At 44.6% G+C, this 19,812-nt stretch overlaps 2 protein-coding genes across 9 annotated transcripts in view; one reads left to right on the top strand and one right to left on the bottom strand.

Moving 5' to 3' along the window:
* Positions 1 to 7,138, top strand: part of REL (REL proto-oncogene, NF-kB subunit) — a 38,135-nt gene extending 30,997 nt beyond the window's left edge. For both annotated transcript variants that reach the window (XM_074578527.1, XM_074578528.1), the window contains 5 exons: positions 2,503 to 2,607; positions 2,929 to 3,141; positions 3,486 to 3,554; positions 3,664 to 3,738; positions 4,365 to 7,138. In XM_074578527.1, the coding sequence (XP_074434628.1) occupies positions 2,503 to 2,607; positions 2,929 to 3,141; positions 3,486 to 3,554; positions 3,664 to 3,738; positions 4,365 to 5,155 (1,253 nt within the window). In that variant the 3' untranslated portion in view covers positions 5,156 to 7,138. The remainder of the gene's footprint in view (positions 1 to 2,502; positions 2,608 to 2,928; positions 3,142 to 3,485; positions 3,555 to 3,663; positions 3,739 to 4,364) is intronic.
* A 2,075-nt stretch (positions 7,139 to 9,213) lies between these two features.
* The window catches only part of PUS10 (pseudouridine synthase 10), a 32,806-nt gene continuing 22,207 nt past the window's right edge, over positions 9,214 to 19,812 (bottom strand). For 6 of the 7 annotated variants that reach the window (XM_074578536.1, XM_074578534.1, XM_074578537.1 and 3 more), the window contains 8 exons: positions 16,903 to 17,028; positions 15,138 to 15,194; positions 14,134 to 14,210; positions 13,987 to 14,042; positions 13,744 to 13,861; positions 12,405 to 12,547; positions 11,623 to 11,722; positions 9,638 to 10,062 (listed from right to left, as the gene is read on the bottom strand). In XM_074578536.1, coding sequence (XP_074434637.1) covers positions 10,024 to 10,062; positions 11,623 to 11,722; positions 12,405 to 12,547; positions 13,744 to 13,861; positions 13,987 to 14,042; positions 14,134 to 14,210; positions 15,138 to 15,194; positions 16,903 to 17,028 — 716 coding nt within the window. In that variant the 3' untranslated portion in view covers positions 9,638 to 10,023. Of the gene's footprint in view, positions 10,063 to 11,622; positions 11,723 to 12,404; positions 12,548 to 13,743; positions 13,862 to 13,986; positions 14,043 to 14,133; positions 14,211 to 15,137; positions 15,195 to 16,902; positions 17,029 to 19,812 lie in introns of all 7 variants that reach the window. The other variant, XM_074578532.1, reaches the window with a different exon arrangement.

The following is a 19,812-nucleotide window of genomic DNA, read 5'->3' as shown; positions in this document are numbered from 1 at the left end:
ATTTTTGGTGAGAGGCTTATTTTTTTAGGGATTTATTACCAGGGATGTGATCTGGGGAGTGAGGAAGAGGGATGGGGCAGGTGTCGCGGCGAGAGGGAGGCGAGGACGTGCTCGGGGAGGAGAGATGGGAGCAGCACGGCACGACGGAGGCTGCGGAGAACAGAACGTCTGCCTCGGAGACGTTCCTGCCCCACGCCAGGGCTGACGGCAGAGCGTGGTGCCTCCACCTCTCCTGGCACCTGCGTTGCTTTCCTTTATCCTCCCTCCTAAACTCCCCTTAAAGTAAAAGACAAAACAACAAATTCCAGCCTAGGAGACCTTCCCAAAAACCTGGTAAAAGGACACCGAGTGCCATTCAAGCAGACAGAAGTGAAACAAAGGTAAAATTAGGTTTCTCCTTGTAATTCTTAATTTACCCTTCCTGTGAAAAACGCACGATGAGACTGTCAGTCATATGATGCTGTGCTGTTTCTGGGTTTGTTTTGTTTCCCCTCCCTTCACAGTTTCTGATTCATTCAGCACATGAAGTGGCATGTGTCATGTAGTACATGGGACTGTGGCACCCACTTCTCCGAATAATAACGATAGTAATAGCTGCGGATAGTAACTACGGAACTGGGGTCTGGCCTGAGGTTACCGGGAGCTGGGTTGGGTGTCGTCTGTGTTGTGTTACAGCATACCTGGACGGTACTGTGAAAGATCGGGCAGGAATTGACTCAAACTGAGAGTCTAAAGTAGATTTTTTTTTTTTTTTTTTTTTTTTTTTTTTTTGGAGGGTGACACCATGAGCTTTGTCATCATCAACATCAACATGATGGTTGTTCAGCCTGGAGAAGAGGAGGCTCTGGGGAGACCTTCGAGCCCCTTCCAGTATCTAAACAGGGCCTACAGGAAAGCTGGGGAGGAACTCTTGGTCAGGGAGTGTGATGACAGGGCGAGGGGTGATGGTTTTACACTGGAAGAGGGGAGATTCAGATTAGATATCAGGAAGAAATTCTTTCCTGTGAGGGTGGTGAGCCCCTGGCCCAGGTTGCCCAGAGAAGCTGTGGCTGCCCCATCCCTGGAGGTGTCCAAGGCCAGGTTGGATGGAGCTTTGAGCAACCTGGGCTGGTGGGAGGTGTCCCTGCCCAGGGCTGGGGAGTAGAAATAGATGATCTTTAAGGTCCCTTCCAACCCGAACCGTTCTATGATTCTGTGATTTGGTTTTGTATTTCATCTGTGTGCCTGGAACAGGGGGCTTGCGGTGGTGGAGCCTCACGTTGCTGTGGTGGTCAGAGGATCAGTTTCTGGGTCGCAACGTGGCACCGGCCAGATCCTCCCAGGTGTTTTAAATACATTTGGAGTTGATGTCTTGACAGAAGAAGATGAGAGAACATCATGGCACAGTGTAGTTTCATTCTGTTGGGACTGGAGGGGCAGAAGAGGGTGCCGTGAACTATGGTCACAGACAGCAGCAGAAAAACGAGCATCAGTTACTTTGTTAAATGAGGATGGAATCTTAAAATTGGTAGGTGCCCATGTACTTAGAGGCATCAACACAGCATATAGGCACAGGGGGTGAACTTGAAATTCTAGAGAGGGTTCTTCCACTCTGGGGTTTTTTTCTTTGTTCTTTGTTACTTCTGAATCACCATACTGTGACATTAGTGCCCTTTCAAATAGATCGTAACAGAGCCCACAAAGCTCCGAGGGGGCCGTTCTCTCTTGCAGTTGTCCCTGTCCGTATCTACCCTGCAGAAAAGCTGCTGCTGCTGAATGGGGCCAGGTGCCATCAGGTGATGCTTGTCTCTATCCCGCACGAGTCCCCGAAGCCACCAGGCAGTTTGGACGCGGTGTGTAAACTTGGGTGGCGGGGAATTTATTGCGACACACAAGGCTCCCGGAGCTTGTGCACAGGCAGCTCTCCATCCACCACTGTCATGAGTGCTGCCCACCCACAGCCACAGCTTGGAGCCGAATTGTGAGCGTTTTGGGGGTGAAATCTGCTCCCCTGAGTGAAGGCGTGACAGTTAGATTCCTAGACCTGCTCTCGAGCACCTAGAGGGGGACACAGAGGAGAGGTCTGGTGGCCAAACGTGCCTCAGAGAGGGGAATTTTCTTGACTTGCCAGGCCAGCTTTTTCCAGAGAAGCATGACTCTACCAGGTAATCAGTCCCTCAAAGAACTGCTTTGAATTCTACAGCTTGAAGGGCAGCAGGGCCGAGCGCAGTAACGTCATTCGGGGAAGTATTTTGAGACTGGTGTGGAAGAGTGAGGGAGTGAGCGCAGCTGCACCGGTGTCTTGTGTTCGGAGACGAGCGGCCGAGAGCTGCAGGGTGGCGGAACATCAAGCCCGGCTTCTGCGCCTCCTGCATGGAGCGACTTGTTTAGCGTGGATTTTGGGGTGTCACACTCCTCCAGCTGCTGCCTTCCCTTCACGTGCCCGAACGCCCAGCACCTCACCTTCAACAGTCACAAAGTCACAGAAATTCTTTATCACCAACTTTGCCTGTTTGTTTCCAGGAGCTCCCAACACAGCGGAATTAAGAATTTGTCGTGTGAACAAGAACTGTGGAAGTGTAAAAGGAGGAGATGAAATATTTCTACTGTGTGACAAAGTTCAGAAAGGTAATCTTGACGAGGCTTGGTTTTTCCCCCCACCTTTCGTCCCAAAAGGCCGACACTACCACTTCCTCGCCGGGGAACTTAAGCCCTTCACCACGCTCCGGCGTAAGTGCTCCGGTTTTACAGCTGGACGGAAGAGCTTTCAGGTTCAAGGGCTCTCAGCACCTCTGAAAGATACTCAGTGCCTTTAAAGTCGAGCCCTTTACTTTGCATCTGAATTCTGAGTCAGACTCCTTTCGTTGTTGCCTTGCCCCCTTTTTTCTGCTGCAAGTTTCCAGTTTTCCTCTTCACCTTGACAACCATCTTGTGTTTCTGATGGACTAGATGATATAGAAGTCCGATTCGTCTTGGACAACTGGGAGGCCAAAGGTTCCTTCTCACAAGCAGACGTTCACCGTCAAGTTGCGATTGTGTTCAGAACGCCACCGTTCCTCAAAGACATCACCGAGCCCGTCACGGTGAAGATGCAGCTGCGAAGACCCTCGGACCAGGAAGTCAGCGAACCGATGGATTTCAGATACCTACCAGATGAAAAGGGTAAGGTTCTAATTAGTTGAGTTTTTTAAAAGCCATCGTCAGCGCAGAACTCGTGTTGATGGCAAACTGTAGTTTAAGTAGTAAAAATTCTACATCACTGCTTCTACAGTGTAAATTTTTGGTGTTTAAAAGTAACGGTAGTCAGTTTGCTCCCTCTTTCAATGAAAATACCAAGAATCGCTGTTAATAACATTGTCTTGGTTAGTGCTGTCATGTCTGAAATATTTTTCTTTAAATACACGCTACTACTATTAGAGCCAACAAGTATAAGTTTTAGAAACTTCCTTTGCTAATTATATCAAAGAGAAACTTAACGCTTTTCCCTTCTCCTCCTTCCCCTGTAGATCCATACGGCAACAAAGCAAAAAGACAAAGGTCAACGTTGGCTTGGCAAAAGCTCATACAGGACTGTGGTAAGGAAAATATTTGTCTTTTTCTCCTTCGAGTGAACTTACACTTAGATGGAGTTGTTCTATGTAAAAGCAAACATTCAGTGTAGACTCCCGTGTTCTTCCACCGCAGGATCAAATGCGACAGAGAGGCCCAAAGTAGCTCCGTTCCCCACTGTCACCCCTGAAGGGAAGCTGATTAAGAAAGGTAGGGTGTTTTAGTCCGACAGCGGTTCGAAACGAACAGTGTCTGATTGCTGTGGGGAAGGGCTGGAGCTTTTTCAGGGGGGCACTGGCGTTCCTGCGGCAGCAGTAGTACTGGTCGCTTTCTTTTCCTCCTCCAGAGTCTTCTCAAAGCCTCAGCCGTGCTGCAGCTTCCCCTTTGCCCCGGAGAGGGCTACACCTTCTTCATCTTTAAGCGTTGCTCGCTTTTGGCCGTAATTAAGATAACTACCGCTTTTCTCTGCGTTCCGATACTCTGCCCCTCAAACGTACGCTCAGTTCCTGGCCTTCCCTCCTCTTTGTTTGAAACCCTGATATTCTGTTGAGAGTTTCTTCCTGTGAGATACTGGTACTTCTGACTATAAACACTAAAATCATCAGTTCTTTACTTAAATGTAGCTGTCGCCTTCATCATTCGCCACAGAGGGGTGAGGGGGATTAGCTTGTCTCGCTGCTGTCCAGAAATCTAGGCTTCGCCCTGGAAAGCAGCACCAAAGTGCAAATGCGTGTATAAGCTGACTAAGGTAGCGCTGGTGTTGCTCTGCTTTTTACCGTTTGTGATTCTAAAAAATATTTTAAAATGGCATTAAAATGCATCTTTTCTTTCCACAGAACCAAACATGTTCTCATCCACGCTGATGATGCCGGGGCTCGGAACCCTGGCCAACACGAGTCAGATCTACCCTGTCTGCAACCAGGTCGCCCACCCTCCGGCGCCGGTGGGGCCGGGGAAGCAGGACGCGCTCTCCTCGTGCTGGCAGCAGCTGTACGGCACCTCCGCTTCGGCCGGCAGCCTGCTTAACGCCCACCCGCACAACAGCTTTGCGGCAGACGCGCCTCAGCCCCCCGCTCAGGGCGGCGGCGCGCTCCCGGCTTTCCACGACAACCCTCTGAACTGGCCGGATGAGAAGGATTTGGGCTTCTACCGGAATTACGGCGGCACAAACGGGATGGGAGCGGCGGCGGTGTCGACCGCAGACATGCAAAGCGTTTCCAGCAGCAGTGCTGTGCACCAGACTCATCCCGTCAGCGTCTCCACGGCCAGCATCGTCAACATGGAGACCGACGACATGAACTGCACTAGTATCAACTTCGAAAAGTATAACCCAGTGTTAAATGCGAGCAATCACAGGCAGCAGCTCCATCAGGTGCCTCCCGCCTGCCCGCCCGTAGCGGCCCCGGGCAGCACGCCTTTTAATTCCCAGTCTAACTTGGCCGATCCAGCAGTTCACGGTTTTATAGACCAAGAAGTTTTAAGCGAATCGAGACTATCCACCAACCCCATCCCAAACCACCAGAATAGCATGGCAGACAGCCAGTACTATGACACCGACGGTGTCCACGCCGATGAGCTCTATCAGTCCTTCCCCTTCGATAGCATACTCCAGAGCTACAACCACTGAGGCAGGAGTGTCGGGCTGGAAGCGGGTACCTAAGCGCTTTTCAGCTGGCTAGCGGCGTGAAGAGGAGTAACTTACCCTTCTGGAGGCCCCGCTTTCTCTTTCAGAATGCTACTAGGCAAGTTTCCCGATGTAACTTCAGGTTATATATTCCAGCCCAAAGACCGGTGCCCGTAAAGAAGAGAGGTGGCAGCAGGGTTTGGGGTTCTGTACCTTCAAGTATCTTGTACGCGTATCTTTATGCTGTTGGAAAAGGGAGCTGTTAACCCTTAGATCTTCCTTACCTTTGGGGGCTGTAAAAACTGGCATCGTCAGAAGGGTTAAAATTTCACATCCTTCACAGGGTTAAAATTGTTTTGAAAAAGAACCATTTTCGCTATGGAAATTAAATCTAAACTTTGATAGGACAGAAATTAGGGAAAAAAAAAACCCTGCACGTGGGCACTCTAGTTCCGACTCGCCTAACAACAAAGTTTTACTCAACTTACTTGAAAGGTTTAGGTTTCTTACCCTCTTTCATATAACACATTCCTCTCCTAAAACAAGATCATGCATTTTCACGTTTTTCACCACACTCCATTTGCTTTGAAGGCAAATTTACTCTAAAAATTTTTTTAATGACTATGTCATTGTTAGATATATTTTAAAAGACCGGAAGGTTTGAGTTTTTTTTTTTTAATAGTCCATCTCTGTTGTAAATGAATCACTGCACAAAAGAATGAGTAGAAAGCAAGGACTTCTCTGCACTTCATCCAAAGTGCGCTGTTTTAAATGGCAAACCCCTGTTGCTCCAGGACTGGAGCACGCTGTTACTTCCCCGGGAGTTGGCGTGCGTGTGTGCGCGCGTGTGTAGCTGTGATGTGTGTGCTGTTTTGAACTGCGGAACTCTGTTGAGCCGAAGCAACTCCCTGCTCTTCCCCCAGGTGTGCCGGCAGTTCCTGCTATGCAAGGGACTGCTCAAAGGAAGGCTCAGACACGGCCCCCCCCTCCCAGGAGAGCTTTGGGGCAAACCCGGAGGCAGTCTTAGGGCGGCCTCAGCTAGGTACACTTAATTAACAACTTATGGCCACTTCAGTCTGTACTAATTAAACCCACTCCTCTATTCTCTGTATCAGAAAGCAGAACTTCCTCCCTTCCACTTGAATCTCAGTCTTCGTTCTCAGCCTGAGTGGCGAGACGCTCAGCGACAGCTCGCGTGGCTGCTGCTGGCTCGGGAAGACACTCTACTCTGCATTATAGGGCTTTGCTAGTTTTATTATTATTATTTGTTAAGAAGCAACACAGCAAGAAATATATGACTATTTCTTAAATTATACGGCTGTTTTGTATGGCAGGTAAGGCTTAAGAATGTCATCGTTACTGTTTGGTAACATAAAACTGCACCGTGGAAAGAAGCAATTAAAAAAAAGCACACTCGGATATATAAAAACCCAAAAACCACAACCCCAAATCAAAAAAGCCACTTGAGATGTACAGTTGTACCCAAGGCAGAAAGGAACTCCCAAAAAGCCTTGGTGGTTTATCGGAAAGCAGTGACTCCTCACCTGCAGGAATCCACTGCATCCGAAGCGATCAGGTGCTGCTCCGAGGCGTTGCAGCGGCTTTGACGCGACACGTTCCTTAAGCAACGCCTACAAGAGAGGAAGGTTGGAAAACTGCTCCCCCCGACTGCAGGTACGCGATGAATTGACTCGCCACCTTTTAAAGCAGTTTTTCCTCACTTCTGCAGAGCTTCTCCGCAGACTTAAGTAATACAAAGGCCAAAGACATACAAAGAAAGCTTGAAATGTGTTGTTTATTCAGGTCTTTTTTTTTTTTGAAGTTCTCAGTTTTAAGTATATTAAATGTAAACATTTTACTCACTTCATAGAAAGCTCTTTATAGTACGATTTGTTTTTACTGTATAATTAAATATTTTCAAAGTTCTGTTTTCCTTTGTAAACGAGTTGGTTTGGTAATTAAAAAGAACTGGTTATACTAAATACACTCGGCTTCTGCAGCCTTCTCGGCCTCACGCCGTCCCTCACGGCAGGAAAGCCAGAGCGCGGGGAGAAGGTAGGTTACGGGCTGCCGATCCTGGGGCTCTTTACCGTATTTTCTGCTCACGCTCAGCAGCGGTCACTACCCACCCTGACGCGATGCGTGCAGCCGGGCTTCATCTGCGCTCAGCAATTTCTTGTGGCAGAAAAAGTCGATTTTTCTGGTACGGTTTTCTCCAGGTTCAGCCAAGCTGATGCAAAAAAAACCCCAAACAACATGGGGGGATAGTATAGGTGACCAGTTGCTCAGAGAAAAACATTGGCTTTATTTTGAGGCCTTGCAGCACAAAGGAGGATGGAGGTAAGGAATGCTGGACCACATTTTTATAGTCTTTTTGACGTCATGTGCTAGAACATATCTACCTCTTTCACACGTCTCATGAACCAGATTAAATCTTGTTCTCACAAAACCGCCTATTTTTCAGTACTCACAAGTAGGTCTCTTAAGGCCAAAGTACACCGTTAATGTTATTGCTGCGATATTCATTACAGATTATGACAGTTCAAAGTGTTTACCTTGTATTACAAACTGCAGGCTTTAAAGTTCAAAAAAGCATTACAGCTCTCATTTTAGTATTTTCACGTGACCCCTGAGCAGTAAGTATCTAAAGCTGTAAAGATATTCGCGTCATCAGCTTTTCCCCCCCCTCATTTGGATACTTCACCTTTATCATAAAAAATACGCAATTTGGGAATCTTTGGTGGCGCTCTCTGCCCTGCGCGGAGAAGAGATGAGACTCGGCACATTTCGTGTCATCTTTCTAGCCTCCTTTAGCCGCGCTTTGATCCTTGACGCGCTGGCCGCTGTCACCACGATGCCACACAGCCCAGCGCGGAAAGAGCGTCCGGGCACTGGGGCTGGAGCCCTTCCTGCTGCTGCTGCGGCCGCCGCCATCCCTCTGTTCCCCCGGGACAGCTCGTCTCGTGTCTGGCGTGGCCGTAGTGCAGTCCTGCTTACTCCCCCCACCCCCCCCCGCCCCGGCCCTGTAGTTTATGGAATTTATAAATCATATTTTAGTTCACTTTGAGTTTCAAGAAGCCACATCGATACGAGACTGAAATTCTCTCTTGTTTGTTTTCTGAATTCAGTTTCTTAAGGTTTCCATCATTCATGACACTTCCTTTCTGGGTACAGATTATATCTGAGACAACTACTCCTGGAATCTGTTGCTCATAACAGCTTTAAGATTAAAAACAAAAAAAAATACTGCTGTCTGAATCATGTGCCTATTATTTTCGTGTTAGACAAACAGGAGCTTCTGAAGTCCTGCCACACTTATGTTACAGCGGACAAGGAAAACAAGTGACGAGAGACAAGTTTTTGACAGCCCGTCACGGGCAGAGTGCGTAATATTTAGGCTAGTTTTTCAAGATCGGATTTTAGGAGCTCCTTGAAAAGTGTATTTATTCGTGCCTTTTTGGGCCTTCAGCCAACGTTCTCATGCAGCTGTTCTAGTACGAGGTCCTGGCACCACTGAATTGAAGGTAAGATGGCTCAGCAATCCTTCCCGTCCCCAAACACTGGTTTGTCTTGGCAAATATTACCCTCTTTATTTCTGAAATGTTCATTAACAAAGAGCCCTTAAATTCCAAACCTTAACGTCCTGTCGATAACTTAACTTTCTTCTGTACTTCAGGTACGCAGCAGCATCTTCCTAATGAATTAACATGATACAGGCATAAAGTGGCTTTTCCTAACGATGCAGGTGGTGGGACCTGGCTAATAAGCGTAAAAAGAACCCTGCAGCCCAGCTCCTGCCTTGTCTGAAATATTTTAAATGACACAAGCAAAGAAAAAAACACCTCACGTCTTCCCTATGCCAGACAAATTCCCAGACACTGTTCAGCTCTTCCAGGCATCCAGCCAAAGTTGGATACCAGAAAAAAAGAGTGTATTACGTTACAAACCAGAGCTTTTTATCTTTTTATCCCACTTGGTCTCTGAATACCAACATTCTTCAGTATGCCTGATACTTGCCCGTACTTTGGGGTTCTCGGTATTCCTATTTTTCTTTAGATTTCCATCGTGCACCACTGCCAGGAGTTCCCAGTCTTTTTATAAATGGTGACTCAACGGGGGAAATCCTGCGCCTGAAGAGGACGGTAACCAGGCCAGAGCGCTCCAGTACCTCAACTGCTGTTTCTAGGAAGCATCACTGATGTTTTTAAGCGAGAAAAACTTGGGTTTAAGTGCAAAGTTTTCCTCTGAAAACTGTTTTTCCCTTTTCAAAGTACTGTGGGAGACAGCTTTGCCCAGATTTAAAAGTGACGCTGCCCAAAATGCAGTCAGCAGAGCGCTGCCTCCTCCCAGGCACTTTCCTGCCGGTTTCAGTCTCTCCCTGGCTCTGGGGGACCGCGCTCAGAAAACGCTGGGGCTGGCGTTCAGGCAACTCAGCGCTACCTGCACCCAGAGAAGAAAGCTGCAGCACCCAATATAAAAAGAGTTAGAAGGAAAAGTCTGGCTTGAGGGAGGTTTTTAATTAAAACATTTTGAACTACTGCAGAACGCATATTTGAGGTACTTGCTCAGTACAGCATTTGCATCGTACGTCATTTATGTTTATCTTAACTTTTAAAAGACTTGTTATCAACACAATACCTTACAAAAATCCTTTTGTGCACGACGAAACTAAAATAAGGCTAGAGCTTGAACGAACACTACTTGTTCCAGAGCGTTTACAGTAGATTCAAAGTAGCCGTATCCTTTGGCAGATCAACATGATCCAAATGTTCAACAGAAATACTTTACAACCCGGCTGTAATATACTGGACAGTCTTCAGGAACCAGCTGCTGACAGAGGAGCTGCTTCTTCCTCGTCCCGACTTGGAAAGTTAATTATCCAGGGCTGGAGGCCAGTCAACGTCAACAGACTAGAAGAGCGGGGGGCAAAAAGGCAAATCAGCAGCCTTGATATTTTACATATATAAAGAGACTTGCTGTCAGAACTCTCTGCTTGTCAGCTGTAGGCTAACAGTGGAATGAAAGAGAGTAAATAAAGGACACTAAGACAAGAGACAGGGGCCAAGACAAGACTGCGGCTTTCTTCACAAAGCAGAATCGCAGCTCCTCGTCATTTGATGGGCTGCGCTTACAGAGTGTCCAGAACTGTCAATTAGAAACGTGAGCCGTCCCCATCTTTTACCCATCCTACAGACGGGCCGTTATGACATGAAAACAAATAACCTGTGGAGTGATGCCACAGAAATAGTCAGGTATTGGGCAGCGCAGGCAGGGCTCGAGTAGAAAACCATCACCTGTCCCCCAGCCTGCCTCCTGAGTAAGGAAAACTAGACTAAAAGAATACGCTGTCAAGCATTATGTGCAGGAATTATCTAGGCAGCATCGCTAACAGTCACCCTGACTGTTAGACAAAAGGGACATGCCTAACTTTATTAGAAGCAAATGTCTTAATTACTGCAACGTGGATTACGTCTTTCTGGCCCGGCCTCCCTGCAGCCACATCTCCAACTGCCTTTGGGCATAAGCTCGTTGTTGCTCACCCCCTTCCAAAAGCCGAACGCCCCACACCGCCACGGTATCACCGTTTGCAATCACAGCACGGGCATCGCCACGCAGCACCTGAAACGCCTTGGCTTCCAGACTGCCTACATTAATCATACCTACTCCATGCCTAAGCCTCAACTTCGTCAAAGGATTAGGCTCTTAGGCCGAGTTAAATGCATCATTAGCAAGGCGACTAATCATTTTCACGTCCCTAGACATTGTTCAGTTATGTCCAATAACTGTAGTGACACCTATCCGTGTGAGAGCGACGCTTGTCACCCCAAGTCAGGTGTTCCTCTTTTCAGGGGCAACTGAAGTGCCCTCTGCAAGCTCTTTTCCTGTATTATCCTACAAAAGATACGCACAAAACTGTAAATCTGTTCTGCAAAGTGTAACACAGGGGCAGTTTTCCAGAAATACATGAGAACAAGCGTGCCGATGACTGGCTACTTGAAATGAAAACCCACGTTTCAAATAAACCTTGCCAAACCACTCAGTTAAATATTAAATCCGTATCTCCACATACATTCTCCTAATCAAAACCAATTTGGGTTTTTTTCATCTGACTCCAGCAAGCGAACAGATAGAATTTCTTGCTGTGTTTGAACCAGCACTGAAGGAGGAAGTCAAATCTCTCCTGTTTTTCACCCAACGCTGTTTTGGAAAGAAATGATGTGGTACGTGTAACATCGCTAAGCTCAGTTCCAGCGGGTGCTAAGAATAAGCACCACCAATTCATGGCGTGTCCCTCCATCCCTCCCTGACATGTGTCAGTGTGGTACAGACCACAGTCTTTGCCTTAACATCAATTTTTCTAATAACTGCGGTGAGGAACGTTGTTTTGGTCAGAGCAATTCCACTGAAACCATCTCACAAACGCAACTACGTTACTGGTTTCCAGGAAAGTTAAACAGGGAACAACTTACCTCTACGTCCAACTCCAGAATGTCGGCGGTTCTGTTCAGCAGGGAGCCAATATTGGGCTTTGTTCTTCCGAAGTCGCCATGCACAAATTCTTTAATGTAGCTAGAAATACTGGCTAAGGAAAGGTGTATTTTACCGCAAAGAAAACAAAACAAACCAACCAAACAAAAAAGAGTATGGTGGCAAACACTCGAAACAAAAAATAGTGTCTTTTTCTATTCCTAAGCCCACTTGCAATGAATGTCCTCTTAGGATCATTCTCACCATCCTGTTAAGCCCAAACCCATCTTTAAAAGCCTTCCTAATTCTCAGCTTCTGACTCTAATGCCAAAAACTGCACTATTTACCTATATTTTCTATTTTATTCCAAAGCGAGCAGCGACTTTATGACAAAACTGTTAACTTGCAAGTAGCAGCGATCTACAGTCTGCATTGCAGCGCATTAAATATTGGGGAAAAGCTTATTTTCCAAGGTGAAAAGTTATCAGTTAAATCAGAAAAAGCTGAAGTGTGTCTTTAACCATACACTTTTATAGCTATCACATACTTTAAAACTATCAGAGTGGTCATCACAAAAATACACTCCCTTGGGTGGCATTTTTGAATGAAAGCCTGAATGTGAGATTCTGACACAAAAGCAAACGTTATGCAGCAACATATGACTGCCGAAGAGCGGGGATTTAGAAACGCGGCAGTGATAAAAGCAGGAAACTTCCCATTCCCCGAAGTACTCTAATGAGCAAGCTGTTTCGTAAACGCCTTGTGTAACGGCACCTAAGGATACGTTCCTGCTTGAGTCTTCAGGTGCAGGCGAAAATGGTGCTCGTCTATGTACTCAGATCTCATGGTGTGAATGATCCGACATCTGACAGCCAAAGGCCTTCTGTGAAGAACCCGGAGAGGCGTCTTCTGGTCAAGTTTTAACTCCTGTTACGAGGGGTAAGAAAATAAATGAGGAAGGAAATGGGCAGCAGGCTGCACAGATTGTAAGAGTCACACATATTGTTAACCAACCACATCTTTTTTATACCATATTACAGTAGTTGAGTAACCTTGTTGAGGCAAGACTAATTTTTTTTCCATGTTTGTCAAAGGAAGAGAGCACAGCCATCTCAAAGGCTAAGTGAGGCGGCCTCATATGAACACAAACTAATAGAATCACAAATACAGAGGAATAACCTTGAAATCTCCATAGTCCTCTGCTGGAATGACTCCAGGAATTTGAAGCTCAGTGAGAGCCTCAGGGCAATCAAAAAAAAATAAAATAAAAAATATCCCACCCACAAAATGCTTTGTCTAAGCTCCAGCCAACCCCCTAGAAATAAAAGTGAGGGGAAAAAAAAACCCCAAAACGAGATTAGATCTTGTAATAGACTTTTTAAAAGTTCATTCCCCACCCCCTTTCCTAAATGAGATGCAGCAGTTGGAAAGGCAACTTTTCAGGAAATGAGTGGGCCTGCTAAAAAAAAAGCTTCACAGCAGTTGTCTCCCTCAGCTGCAATGGCTCAAGCCCTCACTTTGAGAATGATTTCATGGCCCAGACCCATCGGAAATAGTGCAACACGACAAAAACTGACCGCACTTCTCCATCAGCAGTGTCTCCCTGACCAACACTTGGAGAAAGTTCTCGTTAACACAGCGGGCTCGTTACACTGAGCACTTTGTAAGGCCTCTTTGCATTATTTTCCATAGACATTTCAAACTCCTAATTGCTGCAGGTGTGGAAGAAGGGCCTTAGAGCTTGCAGAACAAAAGACCTTCTCCACTCCTTTCACTGACGCAAAACACTATCTAAGGTAAAGAAAGGGCTGCAGGTGCCAGATTTCCTCCTCTCCCATTCGCCACTTTTTATTATTCGGTCTAGTGGAAGGTCAACACTATTCAGTAATTTGTTGTCTTGGCTAACAGCCAGCCAGCTAGATGGCTAGGGTGACCACGGTGAAATAAGGAAGGCTGAGAAGGGGGAAGGGAGATAAGAAAGTCCCTTTAGCAAGAGAAACCCTGATAAAAAAAACCCAACCAAACAAAACGGTGAAAGGGAGATGTCTGTGGCTGTAGGTATATAAACTCCCCTGGGGCACCAGGACAGGTATTATATAAACTAGAAAAAGAGCTACAGAGACCTTGATATCATCTAGAAAGGCAATATCTTCTCTCTGTATTGCCTCGTCTGTCCATATTAAGGCACTATAGGTCTTCGTCTTTTCCTCTTCACCTTCCTTCATACGACCAATTGCCTCTCTAAACAAAAGAAATGAATTACTTGCATAACATAAGCATAATTATATAACGCTGTGAGCAAGAACGCTTGCAAAACTCCCAAAGTACCGCTTTGACATCCCTTGACAGCGATGGTAAATACTGACCTGGTGACAAGCTGTAAATCTCGAACCTGTATTTTGTCTGAAGAGTTATTAATTGTCTGCGATATTTAAAAAAGAATCAGTTAGCAAAACCGCTCGGTTAGAGAGGAAACACATGCTTTATGAGTTCGTGAGGTGCAAATGATTTACCTGCTGAAGTCCCTTCATGTCCTCAGCAGTAAAATGTATTCTACGAGGATTCACAAGCTCAATTGCAAAGGGCCTTCCTGGCAACATGCACAGTCATAAAACATAAAAACATGTTGTTCTAAATTAACGTTTGAATTTATGCAGTAAGGTTGGAAGGTGCGAAGATTGTCTGCTGTTATGCAAACAGGGAGAGGACTTGCGGGTTTAGGGATGTAGCATCAGATGGAAGGAAAGAAACAAGGGACTTTTTTTGGCTACTAAACCCCAGTATCAGCAATAAGTGCAAATTACGACTTCCCAGAAGACATCTTGTACAAGTCTGTGCTAATTAAAAAATAAAATAAGAAAAAAAAGTTAATTAGCTTATTTTCTGTCACCTACAGCAATGCCCAGGTGCAAGATGATGTTAAATCCCGCTCCCTCAGCGAAACATCTGTTGCAATAGCTGCACTTTCTGCGCTCAGGGCCAGGGATGAGCCCCAGCACAAGCAATGCCAAGAACTACACTACAAATCCGAGAGCAACTGGAACACAGCGCTGTTAATTTTTACCTTTTCTTTCCCCTCCTCCTTTGGCTATTGTAGCTTCGGCATATTGGGAAAGCAGCTGACCTTTATAAAGGACTCCAGTTTAAAAAGAAAATAAGGCTTCCCCGCTCCCCAGTGACAGCGAGGCAAAGCAGAAGGACCCAACAGAAAATGAGAGAGGAATGAGCCTGGCATAAATGGCTTAAAGATAGGAAGTGAATAAAATAAAGTGCTCCTAACAAGCTGCGCATTTCCATGCACCTGTGCGGCCAAGGACAGGGAAAAAGGGCTCCTCTTTCAGTTGGTTTTAGAAAACTGTTCAGTCTTTGGGAATAAATACCTAAATATTACCAAAACGATTCCGAGAGAAAATTTCACACACTTTACACACTTAGCATTCAGCGAGATCTATAAGGGTAGCTTTGGTTAACAATTTTGTTTGTTTCTATGTTTCACGAGGGATGTTCCAAGCCTTACCATTGCCCAGCGTTCTTACATCCACATCTTCTCTTCCAGAGGAAGAAAAATTAAAGCCTGTAACAAGATTTGAACAAGGGAGGTGAGATTTTACTTTACATTTTTAATACTAAGTGAAATATTTTCTTTCTAAACTTGTTTGCAAATATACTTCGAAGGGCTACCTTTTCAAAATGAAGCCTGCACTGTACTTTAAAAAATCTGGGATAGTTATTGATTAGTGGATGAGGCTCACAAGTTTCTTGAAGAGCACTCCTAGTGCCTTGCCCTGAATGTGACCGCGACAATCCTGAAAATGTCCAAAAAAAGGCAGTACCATCCTAAAGGAATTCCACTCACTAATTAGTTGTGTTCATTTCTTACCCAGCTAATTCAAGCCTACGAATAAAATCAAACTGAGCTGTCTTCCTCCAAAACACAACTTTTTCTCCCCAAAACACCCAATGGTTTCCAAAGGTTTTAGAGAAATTTCTGCTAGTCACACACACTTGGGCAAAAGAGGAAGACAGTTCAAGTCCAAACTGAAAAGTAACCTCTGTGTGTTTGTTTTTTAGATCTTTCAAGCTACAAAAATGTCATGTTAGGTATTTAGTTTCCTTCATGGTACCCCTTCCACCTTTAAGCTTTGCCCGAAGGAGGAACGGGGCACCAAACCCTGCACTAGCGGTAACTTTGCAGCTCTATTCCAAAGGGTCTCCGAAAAACTGATGGTTTCACCATTTTTTCCTCCACAGGGAACACACGTAGCATAAAGATTTCCTCGGTTTTTATTCTCTCTCATTTCTCTGCTCATATTATGACAACTACATAATCACATTCCATGGTCATGAAGGTGTATTTTGGTCACACTGACAGATTTTTTTTAGTTGGTAACGCTCCGGACCCTTAATCACCTTCAGAGCCCTTTGCTGGACTCACTCTGGTATGTCCACGTCTTTCTTGCACTGGGGAGCCCAGAACCAGACCCAGTACTCCAGATGTGTCTCCCCAGTGCTGAGAAAAGGGGAAGGATCACCTCCCTTGACCTACTGGCAATGGTCTTTCTATTTGTTTCTATCTCTTCTCAACATTACTGCACATGCACTTCTGGTAGCCACCTGTAGTAATTCTGCAAGCTGAAATAAGGTGTTACGTAGTACCTGGCCTAAAGACATGGTTTGAGGACTTTCCTAGTGTTTAGACTGGAAGCGGGGGGCGGAGGGGAAAGTAGCTGTTTTTTCCAAACTAATATCTAATGCGATTTTTCCTTGGGCCTTCTCTATCTCTAACTCCACATCTACATGATGACAAATGATGGGCAATGATTATTTCACCTGGATAATTCCTGGATAAGCATTTAGCTTGTAGAACTCTGTGCACTGAAGAAAATAAATTAATTGAGGTAAGAAAAATGAAGGGGTCAAAAGACAGGCAGATATTGTGGAACACTGATGGCAAAAACCTTCTTGTTACAAGTCATTTTATGAATTACCAAGCATTAAGAAGGCAAAAATTCTACCACATAAAACCATAATATTTACATCATCAGATCAACTGAGGAGATATTTCAGAAGGATAAAAGACGCTGCATAAGACAAAGCAGTCATCTAATTACTCACAGATCATAGCTAAAAAAAGTTTACAAGCTTGGACTTGGAAGGATAAGAGAGGGATAAAGAAACAGGTTTTTTCTGTTACACTCTTGTATTAAGTGAGTAGCTACCAAGAAAAAATATTCTAGTAATGATGAAAAAAATATATGGTAGAAGATCTCCTAGATACTTACTATCCGCTTTGAATTCTGCCATTAGATGCTCTGAAATCAGTTCTTCTACTGAAGATTCCAGCTTCCGCTCCCCATCAATAATCCAGGGAGTCTGAGGTAAATTCCTTGAATATTTATTGTATCTTCCTGTAAAAAACAACTATGTTACCTGTAATCATGCTAAAGCAATGGACAAAAGCTCCAATATGGCACAGCACAACCCATTTAACTTTCACTGGAGCACTGTGAAAGTAAATTTACAGGCTTAAACTTGTTTTAAGGCAAGAGCGTTACAGCAAGAGTACGTAACGCGTGCTGCTGCACCTAGGAGAGTTTCAGCATCCAAGACAGCCAGCTTAAAGGTAGACTTGGAGAGCCTATTGCTGCAGTCATACCTGCAGGTATAACCACAGAAACAAAACTGTATGCAGCCTGACTCAACCGGGAACGAAAACCCAGAGGTTCAAGTGCCTAGTCTGAGTCAACTTAATTCTGAATGGAACAACTGATTTTTTTGGATCAGACCATGGTTTTCAACCAGCCTCCCATATAGCAAACTAGTGCTACACCTATGCCTGGCCACTAAATGTGTGTCACAAGTGAAGACACTCCCGCACCCCACTGGTATAAAGTAGTTCAGGTTTCATTCCAAGTTCTGCTGTTGTCTGAATGTTTAACAAAAGAAACCCAAACTAAAATACTTTGGCTCATTACAAGGAAAACCATGTGAGCAAGATGTGTTAAAAATAAACCAGTACATATCGTATCTCAAGAACCTTGAGAAGTTGCCATGTAAAGAGATTGCCATCCTCTGACTGATTCCGCTCCCAGTCTCACATTATGTCACACCAGCGTGCTGTCCCGTGACACGACTGTTACCACCAAAGAACAATCTGACACGGACGACCAAGATGAGCTTTACTTATTGACAGGTTTTATAAGAAGTGAAAATATGAAAATATGCACAAAACAAGGAACTCATTCATGAAGAACAATGAGTAACCCCCCTGCACAAACAAGTTTCAATCTGAAACCTTGCATACAGAAAATAAAAAAGGAGTTCAAAGTATCTATGCATATTATACCGTGCATCTGTCATCTCCATTTTTTTGGTTTTTGGTATCATATTTTCCTATTTCTAACAATGTTTCCTTCTTGCATTTTGATCTGCAGAAAAACCCACACAAACAAATGGGGAAAATGACTAATACTGTTTCACTGGGGCAAATAATGAAAGCACTGTGACTCGCAGCTTCACACTGCTAAACTCTCTCCATAAAATGGAAAAAGGAAAATATTTTATTTTTTCTCTCAACTCCCCATTCTAATAATTTTAGCTTTTGAGCTGATCAAGAGTGGGTTAAAAAAACACAAAAGGGGTTTCTCAGTTTGACAACTTCTCCTGAACCTTTAAAAAAAAAGTTGGGGGGAAGCATTCAATGAAGAGCAAAGAAAGGTAAGGTCAAGAAGGCAATACCAACTCTGAAACTGGGCTTACAAATAAGGATACTAAACTGCTGTAATAACAAAGTAACTGCACAGTACTCAACAAGTTCTTCTCTTCTGGATTTAATTATTCAAAAATTAAAGACAACATCCTGCCTGGGGTTTTTTGGTTTTGTTTGGAAGAAGCTATAAATTGCAAAACCACTATTAAATCCCATGCAGAAAGCTAACCCCCTGTCTCTTTTGCCACACAGATGAATCCTGATAAAACCATCCAAAAAAGCAACCTAAGCCAGTGTGTTTGGAAGAGGCTAAAAGACACAGGATATCCTGGATTTGTGAAAATGTCCGTCTAACTGTCTCATCAGTAACTAAAAATAAGACACAGGTATGTACAGAACACCAACTAGCCTGCCATGAGAACATTCACTTTTGCATTTTTTTCCTTTTCATTTTACAGTTTCCTTTAGTCAGGATACGTACCATCCTTTTAAACATAGTACGTTGGATTAAAATTGTGGGGTTTTTAAAAATAATCTGTTTGCATATATTTAAATAAGTGGTTGTTTATACATAGGACTGGAGGAAGGGCAGATACTCTTGCAGGCAGGTGATAGAAAAGTTTAATCATCCTAACTCAGGGACGCCAGGCATTGTATTACCTGTCTCACCCAGTTATTTCAGATGCTATCTTGTTTTGAGGGAGGGAACTAGAAAGAGCTAAGCATTCCAAAATTTAACTTTCATTAATTGCATTAAGATTGGCAGTTTTGGATGGAATAATATGCCATTCAGAGGTGAAAACCTCTGAATCCACATCAAAATCCAAGTGAACAGCACTTGCCAGGAGCTTATTTCGTGGGGAAGCGTCTTTCCCAAACCATGTGCTGATTATGAGGGGACATGTTACAACTGCTGGATTTGCAGGGATAATGGTTTTCCGAAGGAGAGAGCAAGCTTTGACAACAGGGCAAAATTCTTCATTTCCTGAACTGCTTCTGGATAAGCCCCCCCAAAAGAAGGCACAAAATAAGTTGTTTTAAATTTTCACATCATCCTGTGCTGTCTTTAGAAGAGAGAATCCTTCCATCTCTCAAAGCAAAAGAAAAACAATGTCAAGGAAAAGCAAGATCTTCCTAAATATCCAGAAGGGAGGTGTGTGTGCGCACTGGGAGCAGCCGGAGCGACATGCTCCCCTCCTGCAGCTCCCACTATGGAAACCCGACCTTGGCCCCGCGACAGCTGCCTGCAGCTCCCGCTCCTCTTCAGCCACATTCCACCACACGCTAGCTCCAAGTTTAAACTCACAACAGAAAAGCAGGCAAGTAGTTTTGATTTTAGAATGTTGATCTGTAATTTCTAACTTTTGACAATGTCATGTCTTCAGCAAAGGCAAGTATCATTTCTTCCCCTTTCAGAGCCCACTCTTAATAGAGCTAGATTTGGTTTTATTTTTTTGTTTTAATTACAGGAATCAACAAATAG

This window comes from Larus michahellis, chromosome 3 (assembly GCF_964199755.1).
Source record: "Larus michahellis chromosome 3, bLarMic1.1, whole genome shotgun sequence".
Lineage (NCBI taxonomy): Eukaryota > Metazoa > Chordata > Aves > Charadriiformes > Laridae > Larus > Larus michahellis.
The sequence above is the reverse complement of the archived record's forward strand: the minus strand, read 5'-3'. Positions and strand labels throughout refer to the sequence as shown.